An 18,535-nucleotide genomic window follows, 5' to 3' on the forward strand; every position below is an offset into this window, starting at 1 on the left:
ACATTCGTAGATTCACACATACTGAAAGAAGTGTGATTTTAAGGAGGGGTGTAGTTATATCCATGTCTCATTTTAAGGCTTTGGGGTATTTTTGTACAAGTACGTCAAAACACATGTTCCACATTAAACAGGTGAACAAATACACACACACACTAGTGCACTAGGGGTAGTGAGGGCACATACCCAGAGCCGTGGGCAGCCATTCATTTTCTACACAGAAAGCATGCGGAAGTGGGCCACTTCTGGCAAAGATGCAGCATTGCTGGCCCACTGTCGGTATTGCAAGAAATTGCATTTTGTCCAACTTCTGGCAAAATGATGGCTGTGGCAAAGCGAACAAAAGGCAAACATGGCTCAATAATTACCTTGCAACATGTGGCGGTAATCTGATGTTTATGTGGCCCTCACAGGGCAAACAAATGTGGCAAGAGGGCCATGGCAATTACAGAGTTGTGGCCCAACCCGAGTCAGAATCATTTTGATATCTAGACCATTTTGGAAAGCTGAAGTGAACAAAGAACTGAGTAAAGCTCTTCAATGTTAAAGTGGACTACTACACGCATTGTCTTGTTAGTAACATTCTTGAGAATATTTAGCCAGAAACGCCACCCCTTTCTCAGAAACATTAAATAAGTGTACAATCGCAGAATCGGTTCACTGAGTTCGTTGTTTAAAAAAAAAAAAAAGAATCGGTTCGAAAATTGATTCAAATCCATAAGATCTAGGGGCTGTTCCACAAAGATGGATTCATTCGTTATCTACATAACCCCGGGGCTAAAAATAGACTGATATGACCTTTGACCTTAGGACTGGGTTATCTGGTTAACCTGAGAAATCCTTCTTTACCGAGATTCCCGCAGTAGTTCGAGCAGTAGTGAACAGTTTTGTGATGACTACTATGAGCCTGCAGGGGGCGCCATTGTCCAGAGTTTTCCACGCTGTCCGGAAGACAGATGTAAATATTTTCGTGACGCAATGATTCCATCTCCACAGTCCTATCCACCCATAGCGGTGCGGTATCATCAGCGCAGCGGGTTAAACAGCGCCGGGGGAGTGAGAGGGACGCGGTGAGGAGTTTCACACCTCTTTTAATCTTAGTGATTTTGGTGGGCAGTGTCATCAGAGAGTGTGTTCAGCTGAGGACTCTATGCCTCAGATCACTCTCTCTACAGCTCGTTGCTCTGCAGGTTTCTCGTCTTGCTTTATCTCCCATTAAACAGATCAAGCTCCAAGAGTGGACAAAATGCAAAAACGGAGGAAGCCAGAGCCGATCCAGCTCAACCCCATTCCTGATGGAAACGCCGTAAACGGAACCGGAGCCACGGAGTAAGTACAGCTTGCTTTATCTCAGAAAATTAGCCCTAATAGGAAAATGAAGTGAATGATGCTTTGGTCAGTGCAGTGGTTTGCAATACTGTATTCACATCACCATGACCACTGGGGTGTCATGAAACTGTGTTTGTAGTGTTGTAGTAACCTGACCAACACACCCAAGTGGGCCCATGCCAACAGTGCTCCAGGGTCAGTGATGGGTTAACACAATAGGGGCAGCTCACCTGAAAACACAGTTTTTGGAATTAAATTAGCAGCACAGTTATCTCGCATATACACAACCCACCCGGCCCCCACCGATAGCCCATAATACCAAGCTCATGATCATCTTGATTCCAGCTAACACATGTTCTACCCGTGTAGGACACTCTAATGTGTGCTGGCTGGGAAGTGTATAAAGTATATCAGGTAGGGAGTGGCACGACTTGTTTAATCACTGATATGTAGTTTTCAGCGGACACTTTCAGTAACACACCAACACTAGGTAAGGTTTGGTGTTCTTGCTCGGGGGCTCGCTGTCATGAAACCAAGGGGGATGTGGAAGGAAGGAGGGAGGGGTGGTTTCCTACCTGCCCCCAAAAGTTACATAGTGCACTTTCTCCAGTGCTGAACCTGTTGTAGCAATAACACAAGCTCTTTTCTTCCTAGTCCAGGTCATTTAAGCATCCCAGTGATTTTGAAGCTGTAGCTTTAGGGTACAATTCCTACCTAATGTTGCTTTAAGGTGGTAGGTAAGTGCTCCATCTTAATTTCTTTGCTACCACTGACATTAGTGACGAGTTTAACACCGACCCCTACAGTCGGGTAGATATTATCACTGAAAGACTGGATTCACTGGAGATTTATGTTTCGTTGTTTATATTTGTATTGCATCTAAGCAATTTCAATATCACAGTATTTCCCATAATACATCATAGCCCTAAAAGCAGAAGTGGAGGAGGGTGGATGGCAGTTCTCTTCCCACACAGCAGGCACCTCTTATCACAGTGGGCCAGAGCAGCCATCCCACAGCAATGATTCTTCTTTCTAATAACATGTCCAGTCACCCCCACCCCCCCTCTTAAAGCTAAAAGTAAGGTGGACAGCTTTGGTTTATAGCTAGTGATATATGAGCAGAGACCTGCAGAGTGATATTACAGCCCATCGAAGGTCTGTCAATAGGGAACATGAGGGCGGAGTATGTCCGGAACCCAAGCAAAGTCTGCAGAACTCCAAGGAACAAATGGAGATAATGAATGGTTGTGACAGCTTGCTCCACTTCTTGGAGTTTGAGTGTAATCGTCTCATTTCAAGTTGTTATGCAATCACGGTGGATCAGTTACAGAGACTATCGCCGTAAACAAACAGAGCACAGCTCTGTGCGCCGGCCTGTTTGTTCAGAGGCTGTGTGCTGCCGCTGAGGTCTACCTATCTGTCTGCCACCCTGGTTTGGCAGGCCAGTGGTCCTCTTCCTCCGACAGCCAATCACAACCCTGGCAGCCTGGACTCGGTGGTGCGTGTCATTGCCTCTTGTTTCACAGGCGCTCCAGGGCTCAGACACTTCTCTTTCACTCTCACGGTTTGGCCTTGAGAGTCCATTACAGATTTAAAAGTGTAGGATGAGGTACAGAGGCGTTGTTTTACACTTGGCACTGCAGAGATTTGAGCCTCCTTTCAAAGTAAGCTGGGGTTGTGTAGGTGGAAGTAATGTTTCGCCTGATTTTCTTTATTCCTGACTGTGTTCACATATGAAAAAGCAGTGGTTACAGGTTAGATAGCTTGATAATATGATTAGAGAGTAATTGAAATGAGCCTAGGGAGGAAGTACTATTAATGCACACTGCATGAGAAAGGTGTAGTTGTCTCTAAACCTCAGTTAGTCATATGTTCGTTTCATTAATGGGGACATATAACATATTAGAACAGTTTTAACCAGTGGAAATTTAACAGACAGCCATTCTATTTCACTCACTGAATATGTGCGGTTTAGATACAAGCCGGGCAAGTTCACACACAAACTACTGCTGCTTCTACAGGTATGACGTACTCAGTCCAGGGCTTAAATCCCCAAAGATGTGGCATACTTCTTGCTGGGATCATCAATATAGTGTGCAGCATCAAACCACTTAAGAGCCACGGTAGGGCAGCAACCTGTAACTCACAGTACTGAAGAACAGTGTATTTGTGGGGCTGCCTTGTTCAGTGTGACAAAAGCGCAGAGCACATTCTTTCAGTGAGGCCCGGACAGGTTGTGGCGAGCCGGCTTTGGAATGCACGTCTGTGGAGCTATGATTCAAGCTTGCGGAAGCCAGTTTTATAGAGAGAGGCTTTGTGGAATGCCTCTTCCCGGGGGGAGTAAGAGAAACTGGAAGTCACAACTGGCCAAAGGGGGGGCTGGGGTTTCAGTAAGTCCTCTTTCCGGCTCACTAATGCCGTTATGTGGTAGCAGTCATCCGAACAGCGGGCTGTTATTTATCTGACAGTGTCTACTTTTTTCATTATCAGGCTTTAATAAGCATGACAAACCCATTCTTATATGGGCTTTGGTGTCAGTGAGTGAAGCTTTGGATCTACTTGCATTAAAGGAGCTGCACACTTCTCTTTTCTATGTCCACCACCTCCAAAACCCAAATATACTTGCGGTGGTGAGTCATTCTTGTAGCTTTTTTGTTCTGCGTTTTTCTGTGTGCTTTGGGAAACTAAAGCCATTATACACATATTTACATACAGTTTCAGGATGTGGGGTCATACGTATTTCCAGGTATAATGCATGTAATTAACACATCTTAACCTAGCTGTAAATCTAATTTAAAAATATATTTCTGAATGGTAAATACGGACAAACAAAAACACACACATTATGCATAGAGCACTACCAATGCCATAGAGAATCTACAATTACAGACTGTATAAAGACTTATGCCACCTTTCCCAATGATCTCTAATGATCAGGACCCCCACAGGACCACCCCAGACCTGGTATTATTGTGGTGGTGTGTTAGTGTGTTGTGCTGGTACAAGTGGATCAGACACAGCAGTGCTGCTTGAAGTTTTAACAGATGAGCTACTGTCTTTGACTTCATATCTACAAAGCAGTGTGGACAGTGAGTGGACACAGTGTTTACAGCAGCACTGCTCTGTCTCTGTCTGACTAATAACAATAGTAATATTTAATAATGGTAAGACATGATAGGAAAAAGTGATGCTGCCCCACCTGTCCACACTGCCACTAAATCTGTGTGGGAGCGACGCCGGACCACACACAGATAAGCAGGCGGGTGGCTATAAGGGCATGGTAAATTATTAACCAATGACCCAGGCTTGGTGCGACCTGCTCTATGCCTCAGAGGAATGTGTACCTGTCTGCGGTTTAACCCTGCCCGACCTCAGCTCACGTTCCAGCTCCAAACAGGTCCACATTCTCCCTGTAACAGACATAGAAAAGCTACCTGACACCAGGATAATTTATGAAATACAATATGAAGCTTGAAACAAAATATTACAATGGTTTTCATGTAAGATTGTATCCTACAATGTTTTATTATTGTCCATAGATTTTGGGGGTCTGAGTTAATCAGAACTCTTGGAGGAAACCCACGCAGACACAGGGAGAACACACCAAACTCCTCACAGAATGTCACACAGAGCAGTGCTCAAATCCACAACCCCAGGACCCTGGAGCTGTGTGACAGTGACACTACCTGTTGTGCCACCGTGCCGCCCCCCTTCATTACAAACTGTTTTTTTACTGGGCGGCATGGTGGCGCAGCAGGTAGGTGTCGCAGTCACACAGCTCCAGGGACCTGGTGGTTGTGGGTCCAAGTCCCGCTCCGAGTGACTGTCTGTGAGGAGTTTGGTGTGTTCTCCCTGTGTCTGCATGGGTTTCCTCCGGGTGACTGTCTGTGAGGAGTGTGGTTTGTTCTCCCTGTGTCTGCGTGGGTTTCCTCCCGGTGATTGTCTGTGAGGAGTGTGGTGTGTTCTCCTTGTGTCTGCGTGGGTTTCCTCCCGGTGACTGTCTGTGAGGAGTGTGGTGTGTTCTCCTTGTGTCTGCGTGGGTTTCCTCCGGGTGACTGTCTGTGAGGAGTGTGGTGTGTTCTCCCTGTGTCTGCGTGGGTTTCCTCCGGGTGACTGTCTGTGAGGAGTGTGGTGTGTTCTCCCTGTGTCTGCGTGGGTTACCTCCGGGTGCACCGGTTTCCTCCCATGGTCAAAAAAATGTTGGTAGGTGGATTGGCTACTCAAAAAAAAGTGTGACGGTGTGAGTGAATGTGTGTGTGTGTGTGTGTGTGTGTATGTCACCTCAGTGAATGATTGGCGCCCCCTCCAGGGTGTATTCCTGCCTTGCGCCCAATGATTCCAGGTAGGCTCTGGACCCACTGTGACCCTGAACTTGATAAGCGGTTACAGATAATGAATGAATGAATGAATGAATGTTATTCCACAGTTGAACTCTGGGTTCTTATTGAAATATCAGTGACATGCCTTGGTTAAAATACCACAAAGACCAAGCAAAACAGCACCATTCGTAATGTGTCTAAACAGAGAAGTGCAGAATGATTTGTTGAAGCTTCTGTTTCTTTTAAAAGATAATGAGCCACAGCTCACATCAGCCTGAGCAAACAATGAGAAGATTTCGTTTTAGCCATTTTTCCATGGTTCTCTTTTTCTTCTGCTCACATTTTCTCTGTTTTGGCTCTGTTATCTTATTTCTCCACTCGTCTTCTCCATTATTTCTTCTCCATTTTGCTCTCTCTTTCTCTGTTATTGCTGAGTTCTTTTATTTGTGTGCTCTCTTTTTCCTGGCTTTTGCTTGATTCTCTTATTTCTCAGCTTTCGTTTTTTACTTTTTACTACACAAAACCGACTGGATTATTTTATTTTATTGTTTGTGGGTTGGTAGGTGCTTCAGATCCCTAAATGTACGTATAAAAGCACAAATCACTATTTTCCAAGTTGCTCTCATCCCTCCCTTTTTATTTAAATTTTAACCAAAATTATCACACAAAGTTGAGAACCTCACAGGTTTATGGTCCTATGCTAATGGGTGCTGGATGTATAAACACAGTGAATGTGGAGCTCATATGAGCAGTCCAGCAGGGTACCAGGCACTAAGCTGTGCCGGCTGTGGCAGTTTTTCACAGTCCTGAGTCCATGGTTTGGAATCGTGGACATTTAATTTCCAATGCATAGGACTGGCTTACTTCTTTATGAGCTGTAATTCCACCAAAGGAATGACCTTTTAACCAGAAGATGGGTTTGGTCTCCTCTGTTCTTGTTATTGATACACTTTGCTGCATGCCTAGTGTGCAAGCTCACGTCTTGCTCGAGCGTGCGTGAGCGCGATGGCCGTTGCTGTGAACTCTCCCACGTGCAGCATGTGCAGTTTTTGCCTCCTCTTCACACATCGCCCACGCCACCCACGCGCTCTTTCACTCCCTCACTCTACTTCTCTCTCACTCTCCCTCACGCGCACACGCTGAGGCCTGGTCTCCATGGTTATGGAGGCTGTGTTGGTGAAAAAGAGAGCACTTAACCCTTACACTGCTGTGGGTGGTGGAGGGGGTAGAGAGAGAGAGAGAGAGAGAGAGAGAGGAACAGAGATTTGGGGCTTCTAGAGTGACCCACACCCTTGAAGGCCCTCATCAGTTCGTGTGGTGCTTTTGGTCTAAATACAGAAATAAAAAAAAAACCCTCTGATTTCATATTCCAAGGGATATTTTGATGTAAATGTAAGTGAGAGAGTAGCTCTGTGGTGGTGCTGCTGCTGCTGAGACTTGGCCACTAGTGGGAAAACATATTTTACATCTGAAAAGCTGGGGGTCCTTGAGACTGGGGTTTTCAGAGCTCTCTGCTTCACATGGTTTTTCTTTCATAACGATGTGAAATTTGTCACTGCTGTATGGAGCCTCTATGGCACCAAAGCACTTTCAGTACCTGCTCCAGGAGCACAGCACCGAGGAAAGCAGGAGCACACCTCTCAAATCGGTCTAAAATATTGTTTGAATATATTTTTTATATAGTGTATTTTTTAATGTTTAATTAATGTAGCATGAAAAGGCCTTCCATGTGTATGATGTTTAACAGTGTTACATAGAAGCAAGCTTTAGCCCACAGCTCAACATTGGGTAGAGTGCCAAGAGAGGTCCAAAATAACAGTAATGAAATATAGGGGGACAGTTAATAAATTACGTGTTCAAATATGTTTCAAAGCATTTTTGTGTAACAAAATTTTTTGTTCATAATCCACTTTCTCCCACGTTTGTCATTTTACTGTAACTGTTGAGTACTTAAAATACAACAATGGTTGTTTTATTATCAAAATAAGTATAATTATGCTATGTCCACAATTACAAAATTTAAATCACTGTCTTTAAATCATCTTAATAAAAACTGACCTGTACTTTTGGATACAATATTATCTCCAAGAGCAGAACAAATGCACATGTTTGTGCAGCACTTTTTCCTTAAAGCACGCAGTGAGAAATATATTCTTCTCACCTGATATTTTCCAATTACTTAAGTATTTGAGCTAAAAGACAATTGACATTTTTAATGCTATTCACAACACACTCATTCATTATCTGTAACCCTTATCCAGTTCAGGGTCGCGGTGGGTCCAGAGCCTACCTGGACTCATTGGGCGCAAGGCAGAATCACACCCTGGAGGGGGTGCCAGACCTTCACAGGGTCGTACATACACACTTATGGACACATTTGAGTCACAAATTCACCTACCAAAGTGTGTTTTTGGACCATGGGAGGAAAACGGAGCACCCGGAGGAAACCCACGCAGACACTGGGAGAACACACCACACTTCTCACAGACAGTCACCCGGAGGAAACCCACGCAGACACTGGGAGAACACACTACACTTCTCACAGACAGTCACCCGGAGGAAACCCACGCAGACACTGGGAGAACACACTACACTTCTCACAGACAGTCACCCGGAGGAAACCCACGCAGACACTGGGAGAACACACCACACTTCTCACAGACAGTCACCCGGAGGAAACCCACACAGACACAGGGAGAACACACCACACTCCTCACAGACAGTCACCCAGAGGAAACCCACGCAGACACAGGGAGAACACACCACACTCCTCACAGACAGTCACCCGGAGGAAACCCACGCAGACACAGGGAGAACACACCACACTCCTCACAGACAGTCACCCGGAGGAAACCCACGCAGACACAGGGAGAACACACCACACTCCTCACAGACAGTCACCCGGAGGAAACCCACGCAGACACAGGGAGAACACACCACACTCCTCACAGACAGTCACCCGGAGGAAACACACGCAAACACAGAGAGAACACACCACACTCCTCACAGACAGTCACCCGGAGGAAACCCACGCAGACACAGGGAGAACACACCACACTCCTCACAGACAGTCGACCGGAGGAATCCCACGCAGACACAGGGAGAACACACCACACTCCTCACAGACAGTCACCCGGAGGAAACCCACGCAGACACAGGGAGAACACACCACACTCCTCACAGACAGTCACCTGGAGGAAACCCACGCAGACACAAGGAGAACACACCACACTCCTCACAGACAGTCACCCGGAGGAAACCCACGCAGACACAGGGAGAACACACCACACTCCTCACAGACAGTCACCCGGAGGAAACACACGCGAACACAGAGAGAACACACCACACTCCTCACAGACAGTCACCCGGAGGAAACACACGCAGACACAGAGAGAACACACCACACTCCTCACAGACAGTCACCCGGAGCGGGACTCATACCCACAACTTCCAGGTCCCTGGAGCTGTGTGACTCTGACACTACCTGCTACACCACCGTGCCGCCCCGCTATGCACAACTGTTGCCATAAAATAACACAGTGTGTGAAATTTGAATTACAAATAAATGTTACACAACAAAAATGCTTTAAAACTTAGTTTTACGTCTAACGATTTGACAACAGTCTAAACAGAGCTAATGTTTGGGAACTGCTACATGCTAAAATGACTATGAACAGATAAACACAGCGTGAGAAGATTACTACTGCACACTGCTGACCCACAGCCTGCACTCATTATAAGCTGTGATTCTGGGTGAATATTTCCTTTAAGGATTTAGGCTGCAGCTCTGAGAAAAAGGAAGAGGCAGCGATGGGAGGAGAGGAAGAAGAGATGGAGAATAAGAGGGTCAGGGAGGTTCATTCCACAAACGGAAAGCTAAGGAAATGCATCACCATGACAACAGAGCCAAAGGAGAGGCACACGCACTCATAGGAACAACCAGCTTCCTCAAGCAGAGTTCTGGGTGTCCACTAACTAGAGTTAACTACACACACACACACACACACAAATACACTCACATTTATTTGAGCCATACTGTGTACAACGGACTTTTCCGTAGTCGTACATTTTTCTTGGCTGAAAGTTAGAGCATGTTCCTGAATTGTTATTAATGTCCGTTTCCATTGATCCCAAGTGAGGAAATTCCCATGGCTTCTACAGACAGGTCTTTTGAGTACGTGCATAAAAACAAGCACAGCTCAGGACAGTGATGTCATAACCTGCAAATATACTGTACAGCACAGTGACTCAATGCAAATTCCACAGTTCCTCCTGGATTTCATGGTTTAGGTTACAGTACATGACTTTTCTGTTTTTGGTCCTGCAGTTTGGAGGCTATTCATTCTCTCCACTCTCTGTGTTCAGCTGCTGAGCTAAAAATATGGATGAGCTTGGAGGATGCCAAAGCACGACAGGCCTTTTTCTTCATACTTTTTTTTTCCACTGCAACTTTTTCTCTTCACTGTAAATTGCATATGTGTGTGTGTGTGTGTGTGTCTTTATGTAGAACAAACCTGGAAGCTCTGCAGAAGAAGCTAGAGGAGCTGGAGCTGGACGAGCAGCAGAAGAAGCGTCTGGAGGCCTTCCTCACGCAGAAGCAGAAAGTTGGCGAGTTGAAGGACGATGACTTTGAGAAGATTTGTGAGCTGGGCGCTGGAAACGGTGGAGTGGTTTTCAAGGTTTCCCATAGACCCTCCGGACTCATTATGGCCAGGAAGGTAGATGCAGAGAAATCTATTGCATGTGCTCTATATATGACTATGATTATGATTATAGAACAGACAGAGGTGGGTGGAGTAGCATAAATCCAATTTTAAGTAAAAGTACTGTAACCTGCATAAAGTAATGACTCAAAAGTAACTAGAGTAGAAAACAAATATAGAAGCACAACATACTACTTAATACTGAATACTGAACTGAAAGTACCTAAGTAACCTCTAGGACTGTGGCAGTTTTCTGCGTCTGTCTGCTTCGTCAATATTGATGATTTTAACAAAGCCAGATATGAACACAGTCAGAAAGCAACACACCAAAAAAAAAAGAATGGAATTTAAAAAGGAATTAGTACGTAAATAAAAATGGTTGAATGTTAACTGAATAAAACATAGAGTAGATACTTACACAATTACTGTAAATGAAGGAATATTGGCTATAGTAATTACTATAATAAACACCAACCTCTAGGAGCCAGTTGAGTCTCCAGCCGCTGGGGTACGATGGCAAGTAGAGGCTGTTATCTGTAGTGGTGCGCATAGTATTTTTATTAAATGCAGGAATTTACAGTCCTTTTCTCAGTTCTTCTGAAGAGATTGGCTTGTTATTTGAAGCTGAGCTGAAACATGTTATTTCTTACTAATTGAAGGAATAAGGTTTAAAAGACAACGGTGTTGGGAAACTCTAATAGGCGTCTTGCCTGTGACGTAGATGGTGGACAACAACTCTAGAAGCTGCACTTAATTTAATGCAAAATGACGAAAAGGTGTGTTGTTTTTGGCTGCAATCATTCAATGTACAGTGGGACATCTGTGAACAAATGGCCCAAAGATCCCAAAACATCCAGAAAATGGACTACATTTGTCCACTTTAAACGGACACTTTGGAAAGGACCATCCGCTCACTCCGTTATCTGTAGCTCATTTCACTGGCGCTTTTCCAACAATATGGGCATGTAAGGACACCAACGAAAGGTGTTCAAGAGCCTCTGTAACATGGAGGTAAACAGGGTAAGGACACTCACTTCGCCTGTTTTAGTTGGTGTTAGTTAACGTTAGCTTGACTCGCTAAACTCGGTGTCTCAGATTATACTCGGCTACGTAGCTGCATTACGGAGGTTTATAGTGTCGGATGAATTCGAGTTCGACTTCGATCACATTTACAAGAATAACGGTACCTCTACATTTGAGTTTAGCTTATTGCTAGGCTATTGTCATGAATAATGTTGGTTATTTAGCTAGATACTGTCATAACAGTCAGTCATAACGGTGTTTTACCGCGGCGTTGTTCAGCTGTTGTCCACCAGTGACGTCACGGTTGCGTTCAAGTTTTAAAGCAAATTAAGCTGCTGTTTTCATTTTAATTCATACTTATATCTGTCAGTAACTAAAATAATGTGAAATATTCATGGAGGTCCATTAAGTGGTGCTTTGCCTTTAAGAGTTAGTTGGTGTAAGGTCAACATTTGTCCCAATCGCTGCCTTTGATGATACTTTTAGTACAGTTCCTCACAATTCCATGGATTCTCTTAAAGTTGTTGCTAATGAGCAGGAAAATGTCAAAATTTGTGTCCACTGTAATCAGTAATATAATGGTCTGGTAGAGGAATATAACTTTAAACAGATTTTACATCTCCTCACTGTCGCTGCACAAAGATAACATTATCTCCAGTGGTTTTCTGAGTAGCAGCCTCTAAACAAAGCTGTGCTGTCCCCTGTTCGCCAATATCTCTGGAAAAAATTGATTTTTTATTTCATCATGTCTTTTTATAGAGCACGCGCCCATGTTACATTCCACGTTCTTCTCTCTGAATATGGATTGTGTCCAGGGAGCACTTTATGACAGCAGTGAGATCTCAGTGTGTCTCATTAAATGTAAAGTATAATAAAAATGGTGTTGGTTTGTAACGACAGTGTGTGAACACGGCTGAGAAGACCACACACTGTATGTACTTGACTGAGCTGCATGCAGATCTGCACGCATTCCTGTTAAAGCCCTTGAGCTGATATCATGCAGCAAACATCACAGAGCTACATTTTCCATCGCCCTTGTGTGATTCCTCAGCTCATCCACCTGGAGATCAAGCCAGCCATCAGGAACCAGATCATACGGGAGCTGCAGGTTCTGCACGAGTGTAACTCGCCTTACATCGTCGGCTTCTACGGGGCCTTCTACAGCGACGGAGAGATCAGCATCTGTATGGAGCACATGGTACAACTCCCAACTACTCATACACACACATACACACCACTCAGATTAGTAGAAAAACATAAGTGCTATTAAAAACCCATATATTCAGAGATTATGCAGAAGGAATAACTTCGTCTTGAGTAATCTCACAGCGCAACTTCACAGTCAGACCACCACCTCAGATCTTCACATATATAAAGAAATACATTTTAATGTGAATCAGCATAAATTAATTTGGGTCATTCATTATTAAACCAACTAAAACGCCACTGGCAAGTTTAAAAGCAACAAACATGAAGATGGTTTTACAAATGGAGGAATGCCCCAATAGACGTTTTTATACACTACATTTATTTAGTCTCTAATGCAAATCATTTTTTACATTGTGTTTTCATTAAAACTAAAGGAAATGAATGTAGTGAATGTGAACTAATTTCCTAATGCAGGATGGTGGCTCCTTGGACCAGTCCCTGAAGAAAGCAGGCAAGATTCCAGAGCAAATATTGGGCAAAGTTAGCATTGCGGTTGGTACCACAGTTTCCCCCTCTCTTGCAAACAGTTGCATTTGAATTAAGTGGTTGGAAAGGCTCCAGACAGATTGCAGAGGAATTGCAGGCTATCCTGTGGGCTGTGCCCTTAATCAGAGAAATTAAAGGCTATATCCTAAGTAAGCGAAATTGCAGATTATAGCATGGGCTAGACCCTTGATAATAACATGCTACACCCTGCCTCTCTGCTTTCAGGTGATAAAAGGTTTGTCCTACCTCAGAGAGAAACACAAAATTATGCACAGAGGTGAGCGAGTTACTGCTACCATTTTTTCCCCTTCTGTTAGTTTCCCTATTAAAGTGACTTGAGATTGTCACTCTTTCGCAGACGTGAAGCCGTCCAACATCCTGGTGAACTCTCGCGGTGAGATTAAACTGTGCGACTTTGGCGTGAGTGGCCAGCTTATTGATTCCATGGCCAACTCATTTGTGGGCACCAGATCCTACATGTCTGTGAGTCACATTTCCCTTGTAAATCAAATTCCTGGAAAGCTATGTAAAGTAAACCCGCCTCTTTTTTCCTAGCTGTGTGCCGGCAGTGCTCATTAATGTGAAACATTCCATACCTGTTAGAACTCTTCTTGATACACCACATGTCTGAAAATTAAGTAGAGAGCCAAGTTCAGTTGCACCCATATATTCAGCTGTGCACAAATGGGAAGCTCTGGAGCAGATGCACATGAGCTTTCGGTCACCATCGCCAATGCCATGTGTCAGATAAAGAACAGTGGAACTGTACTCTCTGCAGTATTTAAACATTTACATTTTATAGATTATTTATGAAGATTTTCTAGTTTTGGTTGCCTAATATTTCAGAACATATCTGCTGAGTCTATAGTGAATCATCTTTAGTGAGTCATTAAATAAAGTGAATCACATAAAGTGAGTCATTTCCATTTTCTTTTATTTCTGTCTTGAGAAATAACACATCCAAAGCTCATTGAAGCACTTGAGGACTGAAGGCCGGCCCGCCTGGTGCCCAAGAAAAGCTACTTCAGCCATTGCTGAAATATTGAAAGCTGGCTCTGATAGTGCATCACAGCTTGAAACGTATGTCTGCCTGGCTGTAGATCAGTCAGACCCCTGTCCACAGCAGAAAGTGCCTACATTGGGTTCATAAGCTTTAAAAATGTGGACTGTGGAGCCATGGAAAAAGGCCTGGTCTGATGAATCAAATTTTTTGAACATCATGTGGATGGTCGGGTGGTGCATAGGGTGACCAGACGTCCTCTTTTACCCGGACATGTCCTCTTTTTTAGACTTAAAAGAAATGTCCGGGCGGAATTTCACAAACGTCCTGAGCTTACATAGAACTTCGAGAAGTTTCGTTCACAAACTAGTCCCGCCCTCCCCTACTCCGATTGGTTCGTGTGAGCGAGAAGGGGGCGTGGTGAAGTAGCCTAAAATCTTCTGATTGGACGGTCTGACTGTAGAGCTACCGTAATTGGTCGATAACCTTCTCTGTAAACATTTAATTGGTCAGTCTGCACGTCAGTAGTCCTTGTTTACGTCAGGCAAAGCTCATGTACCCACCCTCATCTCGAGCAGCTATGCCGAAACGTAAATGTAAGTTCTCGGATGAATTAAAAAAGTAATTTCCATGTTTTGTGTAGCAAATAAAGGTGTAAATGACCTAAAAGCACACATAGGTTCAGCTAAACATACAACAGCAACGAGGGGCGGAGCTCATCTCCTGATGTGAGACTGATGCGTTGTTGTAGTCCACTGAACACATTCTAGTTTTGTGCACTCCTTTTATTTTTATTTTCCTTTGAGTTTCCTTATGCTTGTAGACGCATATCTAATCACCTCCTGAAATAAGTATAACAACGAACAGACTTTCAGGTCTCGGAGGTTTCCACAGTTGTGTGAAATACAGTTTAGCTATAGACTCACTACTGTAACTGTATCATTTTTATATTCAGTTCTTTATAAACCACCACCACTGTTAGAAACCTCTTGTGGGCAGTCTGCAGGCGGTCAAACTTCTCAGCTGGATGCTTGAGTTCTTGTAGTATCTCATTAGTTTTGTCTGTTTGTTTGAACTGTTTCTTGTCATGGGTTTTCCAGCTGGCTCAGACTCATTTCCTCTCTCTTGCTGTCTCTGTACCATTCTCTATCTCTCTCCGTGTCTCTCTCACCAGCCGGAGCGTCTGCAGGGCACTCATTACTCGGTCCAGTCCGATATCTGGAGCATGGGTCTTTCGCTGGTAGAGATGGCCATCGGACGCTTCCCCATCCCACCGCCTGACGCTAAAGAGCTGGAGCAGATCTTCGGCCTTCCTATGGAAGGAGACCCCTCGTCCAGCGAAAGCTCCCCAAAGCCCAGGCCTCCAGGTCGGCCCGGGAGCTGTGAGTGCCTCCCACCACATAACCAAGCACCATCTGGGATTTCTCAGTGCTCACTTGTGTCAGTGGTGGATATTAACACTTACGTTGGTTTGCAGGATTGTAGAGGCTCTACTGAGCTACATTCCATTCACAAGTTCTGGCTTTCTACATGAGTGCGGGGCTGGTTTAAGAAACATCCCCACATTTCCTTCTTGTTTTTCAGCATATGGTCCTGACAGTAGACCCCCGATGGCCATCTTTGAACTGCTTGACTACATTGTCAACGAGGTACGTATTTAGCTGTTTCAGCTGGACCTCCAGGCCATTGTGTGCCTCTAATTGCATTAAGATGTGGATTTGACAGCAGGCCTCACTTGCGTAACTCTATCGTTGTTTTATTTTCAGCCACCGCCGAAGCTGCCAAGCATCTTTGGCACCGAATTTCAAGATTTTGTTAACAAATGGTAAGAGACAACTGTGGGTTGCTTGTAATGGACAGTAGGTCTGCTTTCACAACGCTGGAGTACAGTATGTATTGTGAGATTTGATCCATCAGTGCTTCAAAGCTGGGTGTGCCATCTAGTGGCTCAAATGTGAACACCAGGCTCGTAGCTAAGAATGCATAGGTCCAGGTAAATTATGCTTTAGACGCAACTCACTTCAAGGGCTTAGCTTTTAACTCACTCCCTCACGTATTCACTCAATCAGTGCTCCATAAGGGCCCCAGTACAATATTTTGCATCAGTAACACATTATCTTTTTGTTTTTTAGCCTGATAAAAAATCCAGCAGAGAGGGCAGATCTCAAACAACTCATGGTGGGACACTTCACTCTTTCTTTATTATTATTATTTATATGTACATATATTTAATTTAATGTACAGATAAGTCCTCCTTAGATAAAACCTAACTCACCTTTACACATCGCTCTAATGTTGTTTATAGGTCCACCCCTTCATAAAGAAGTCGGAAGCAGAAGAAGTGGACTTTGCTGGATGGTTGTGCACCACCATTGGTTTAAATCAGCCAGGGACTCCGACACACAGTGTGGGGATGTGAGAGAGTCTCCACATGCCTAAGCTACACACACACACACACACACACACACACACAAACGCACACAGACTGTGCAGAGGTCAGAGACCATCATATGCTTATTTAATTTTCAAGTCAAAACAGCCATTAGGAACAGTGATTTGTTTTTCTGTTTCTCTGAGAACATTTTATAGAAAACATTCCAGTTGCAGATGGTAAACTCCTAACAGACTCCTAACAACCATGCAAGAAGACCCACAGAACGGTCACCATCAGATGAACAGTACTTACAGCTTTCTTTTCATCTTTAAAAGAACAGAAAAAGATCATTAACATACTTAACTAAGTGTTATTTAATGGTCATTTTGACTTTTGTCTCTGACCTTTGTACAGTCCCCTACACAGTCACAGTTACTTTATGTGGGTTTCCAATTCCAACGCAATTTGCCAATCAGTTCAGTAGCCAATCACTGCCTCGTCTAACACCGTTCTGAGGTTTATAAAAGCGTGCTGCTGTTTTAACCAAGAAACAGCCACTTTTATACACTTCACCGTTCAAATGATTTCATAGGTTCCATCTAAAGAAGAGAGAGGACCTCAGAAATAGTTTTCTGTAGAAAGGAGCTCTGATTGGAGGCACAAATTATCAATCTATTCCAAAACTCCCTGCTCCCTACATAGTGCACTTCTTAGGACGTTAAAGTAAACTTCTGCAGTGAGAGCAACGTAGTTGTGTCTCTCTCACGCTGCTCCAGAATCCTGGAGATGTAGGTTCCAACCCTGCTTTGGGTTTCTGTCTTTGTGTTCTCCATGTGTCACAGTCTAAAAACATGTGTGGATAGGTGGACTGGGTGTTGGGAAGTGCTCAGAAGCGTGAGCGTGTGTGGCTCCCTGAGACGAACTTAGGAGGCAAAGCAGTTAGGGAAAATGAACGAATTAATTTTGAAGCCAAATAAATCAGTAATTGTTAACTGGAGACTGTGGCGTGAGTGAATGTACGTTCAGAAGAGTGGGTAAAGCTGGCTGGACAGGACGAAGCTTTGGCAGAAGGTGAATAAATATAACATTTAATACTTATATAAGCCCCAAGCAGTGCACTATAAAGAGAAGAGAACTCTTGAACACACAATTTCAGAGTACACCAATGTATTCCAGGTTAGGCTCCATCCTAATGTATTTTAAACCACTGAAAAAGAACTGCTGCTTCTTCACATGTTCTACATCTTGGTGGCACCCTAAACATTCTCTCAGTGGGAATAGACGGTGCTGCTGGATGCTTCAGAAAACAGGCCTTTTCTTCTGGGGTAAACAGTTAGTGGATCCCAGCTAAATTGTTTTGTCCCAGGGCCTGAGAATTCCTTGCTGCTCTCCCGGGAACAGAAAAGCCATCAACTGCATGCCGAAACTGCAGGAACTCGCTCTGAGCAAGTCGTTAAAAAGTGAACAACCAAGGCTATTTTTACACAGGCTCACATCAGATTTGCATTATATTTCTTTAAATCAGACACTCGGTATCATTTGTTAATGTGTTGCTATGATATAGATATGAATGTCATCCGAACTGGAGTGGCAGAGGTTTGTTTTTTCTTCTTCTTCTTCTTCTTCTAATTATTATTATTTCTCTTCTGCTATTAGCCTTTCTGTATCACTGCCTGTGTAAGCGTACTGTTGTGGCCAGCATTACTGCGGAAGAACCGTTTTTATAACCAGATTTTTAGGTTTGCTGTGCATTGCTGAAAGTGTAAGTATTGTTTGAAAATGTTGAGAAGTGTTCATTTTAAAATTATTGTAAATTGCAAAAACAATGGATGACCGTTCACCTTGGTCTCAGCCATAGTCCGTTTCCTTCTCCAGGTATTTTACTGCCATATCTTTTGCTTTTGACACCAAAGCTCATGTCTAAAAGCAGTCCTGGCTAAAGTACATAAACATTGTACTGCTTTAATACTCTCTTCCTTGCCTTTCCTCTTTATTTCAAGTGTAAAGTTTGTGCAGATCTATGAATGTCAGTTGAAAAAGCTCATGCAGATGTATATTGTTATAAATTAAAATAAACATGATTTATTTAACTGAA

The 18,535-nt window shown here is 43.8% G+C and overlaps 1 protein-coding gene across 1 annotated transcript; it reads left to right on the forward strand.

Annotated features, from left to right (window-relative positions):
• The first annotated feature begins 1,008 nt into the window (after positions 1–1,008).
• Positions 1,009–18,514, forward strand: map2k1 (mitogen-activated protein kinase kinase 1). The gene is made up of 11 exons (XM_066685365.1): positions 1,009–1,326; positions 10,153–10,363; positions 12,423–12,569; positions 12,995–13,072; positions 13,292–13,343; positions 13,425–13,549; positions 15,241–15,448; positions 15,651–15,715; positions 15,833–15,891; positions 16,199–16,244; positions 16,372–18,514. The coding sequence occupies exons 1-11, from the start codon at positions 1,244–1,246 to the stop codon at positions 16,483–16,485; spliced, it is 1,188 nt and encodes a 395-aa protein (XP_066541462.1). The 5' UTR covers positions 1,009–1,243; the 3' UTR covers positions 16,486–18,514.
• Positions 18,515–18,535: the final 21 nt, after the last annotated feature.

The sequence above is a fragment of the Hoplias malabaricus genome, chromosome 11, assembly GCF_029633855.1.
Source record: "Hoplias malabaricus isolate fHopMal1 chromosome 11, fHopMal1.hap1, whole genome shotgun sequence".
NCBI lineage: Eukaryota > Metazoa > Chordata > Actinopteri > Characiformes > Erythrinidae > Hoplias > Hoplias malabaricus.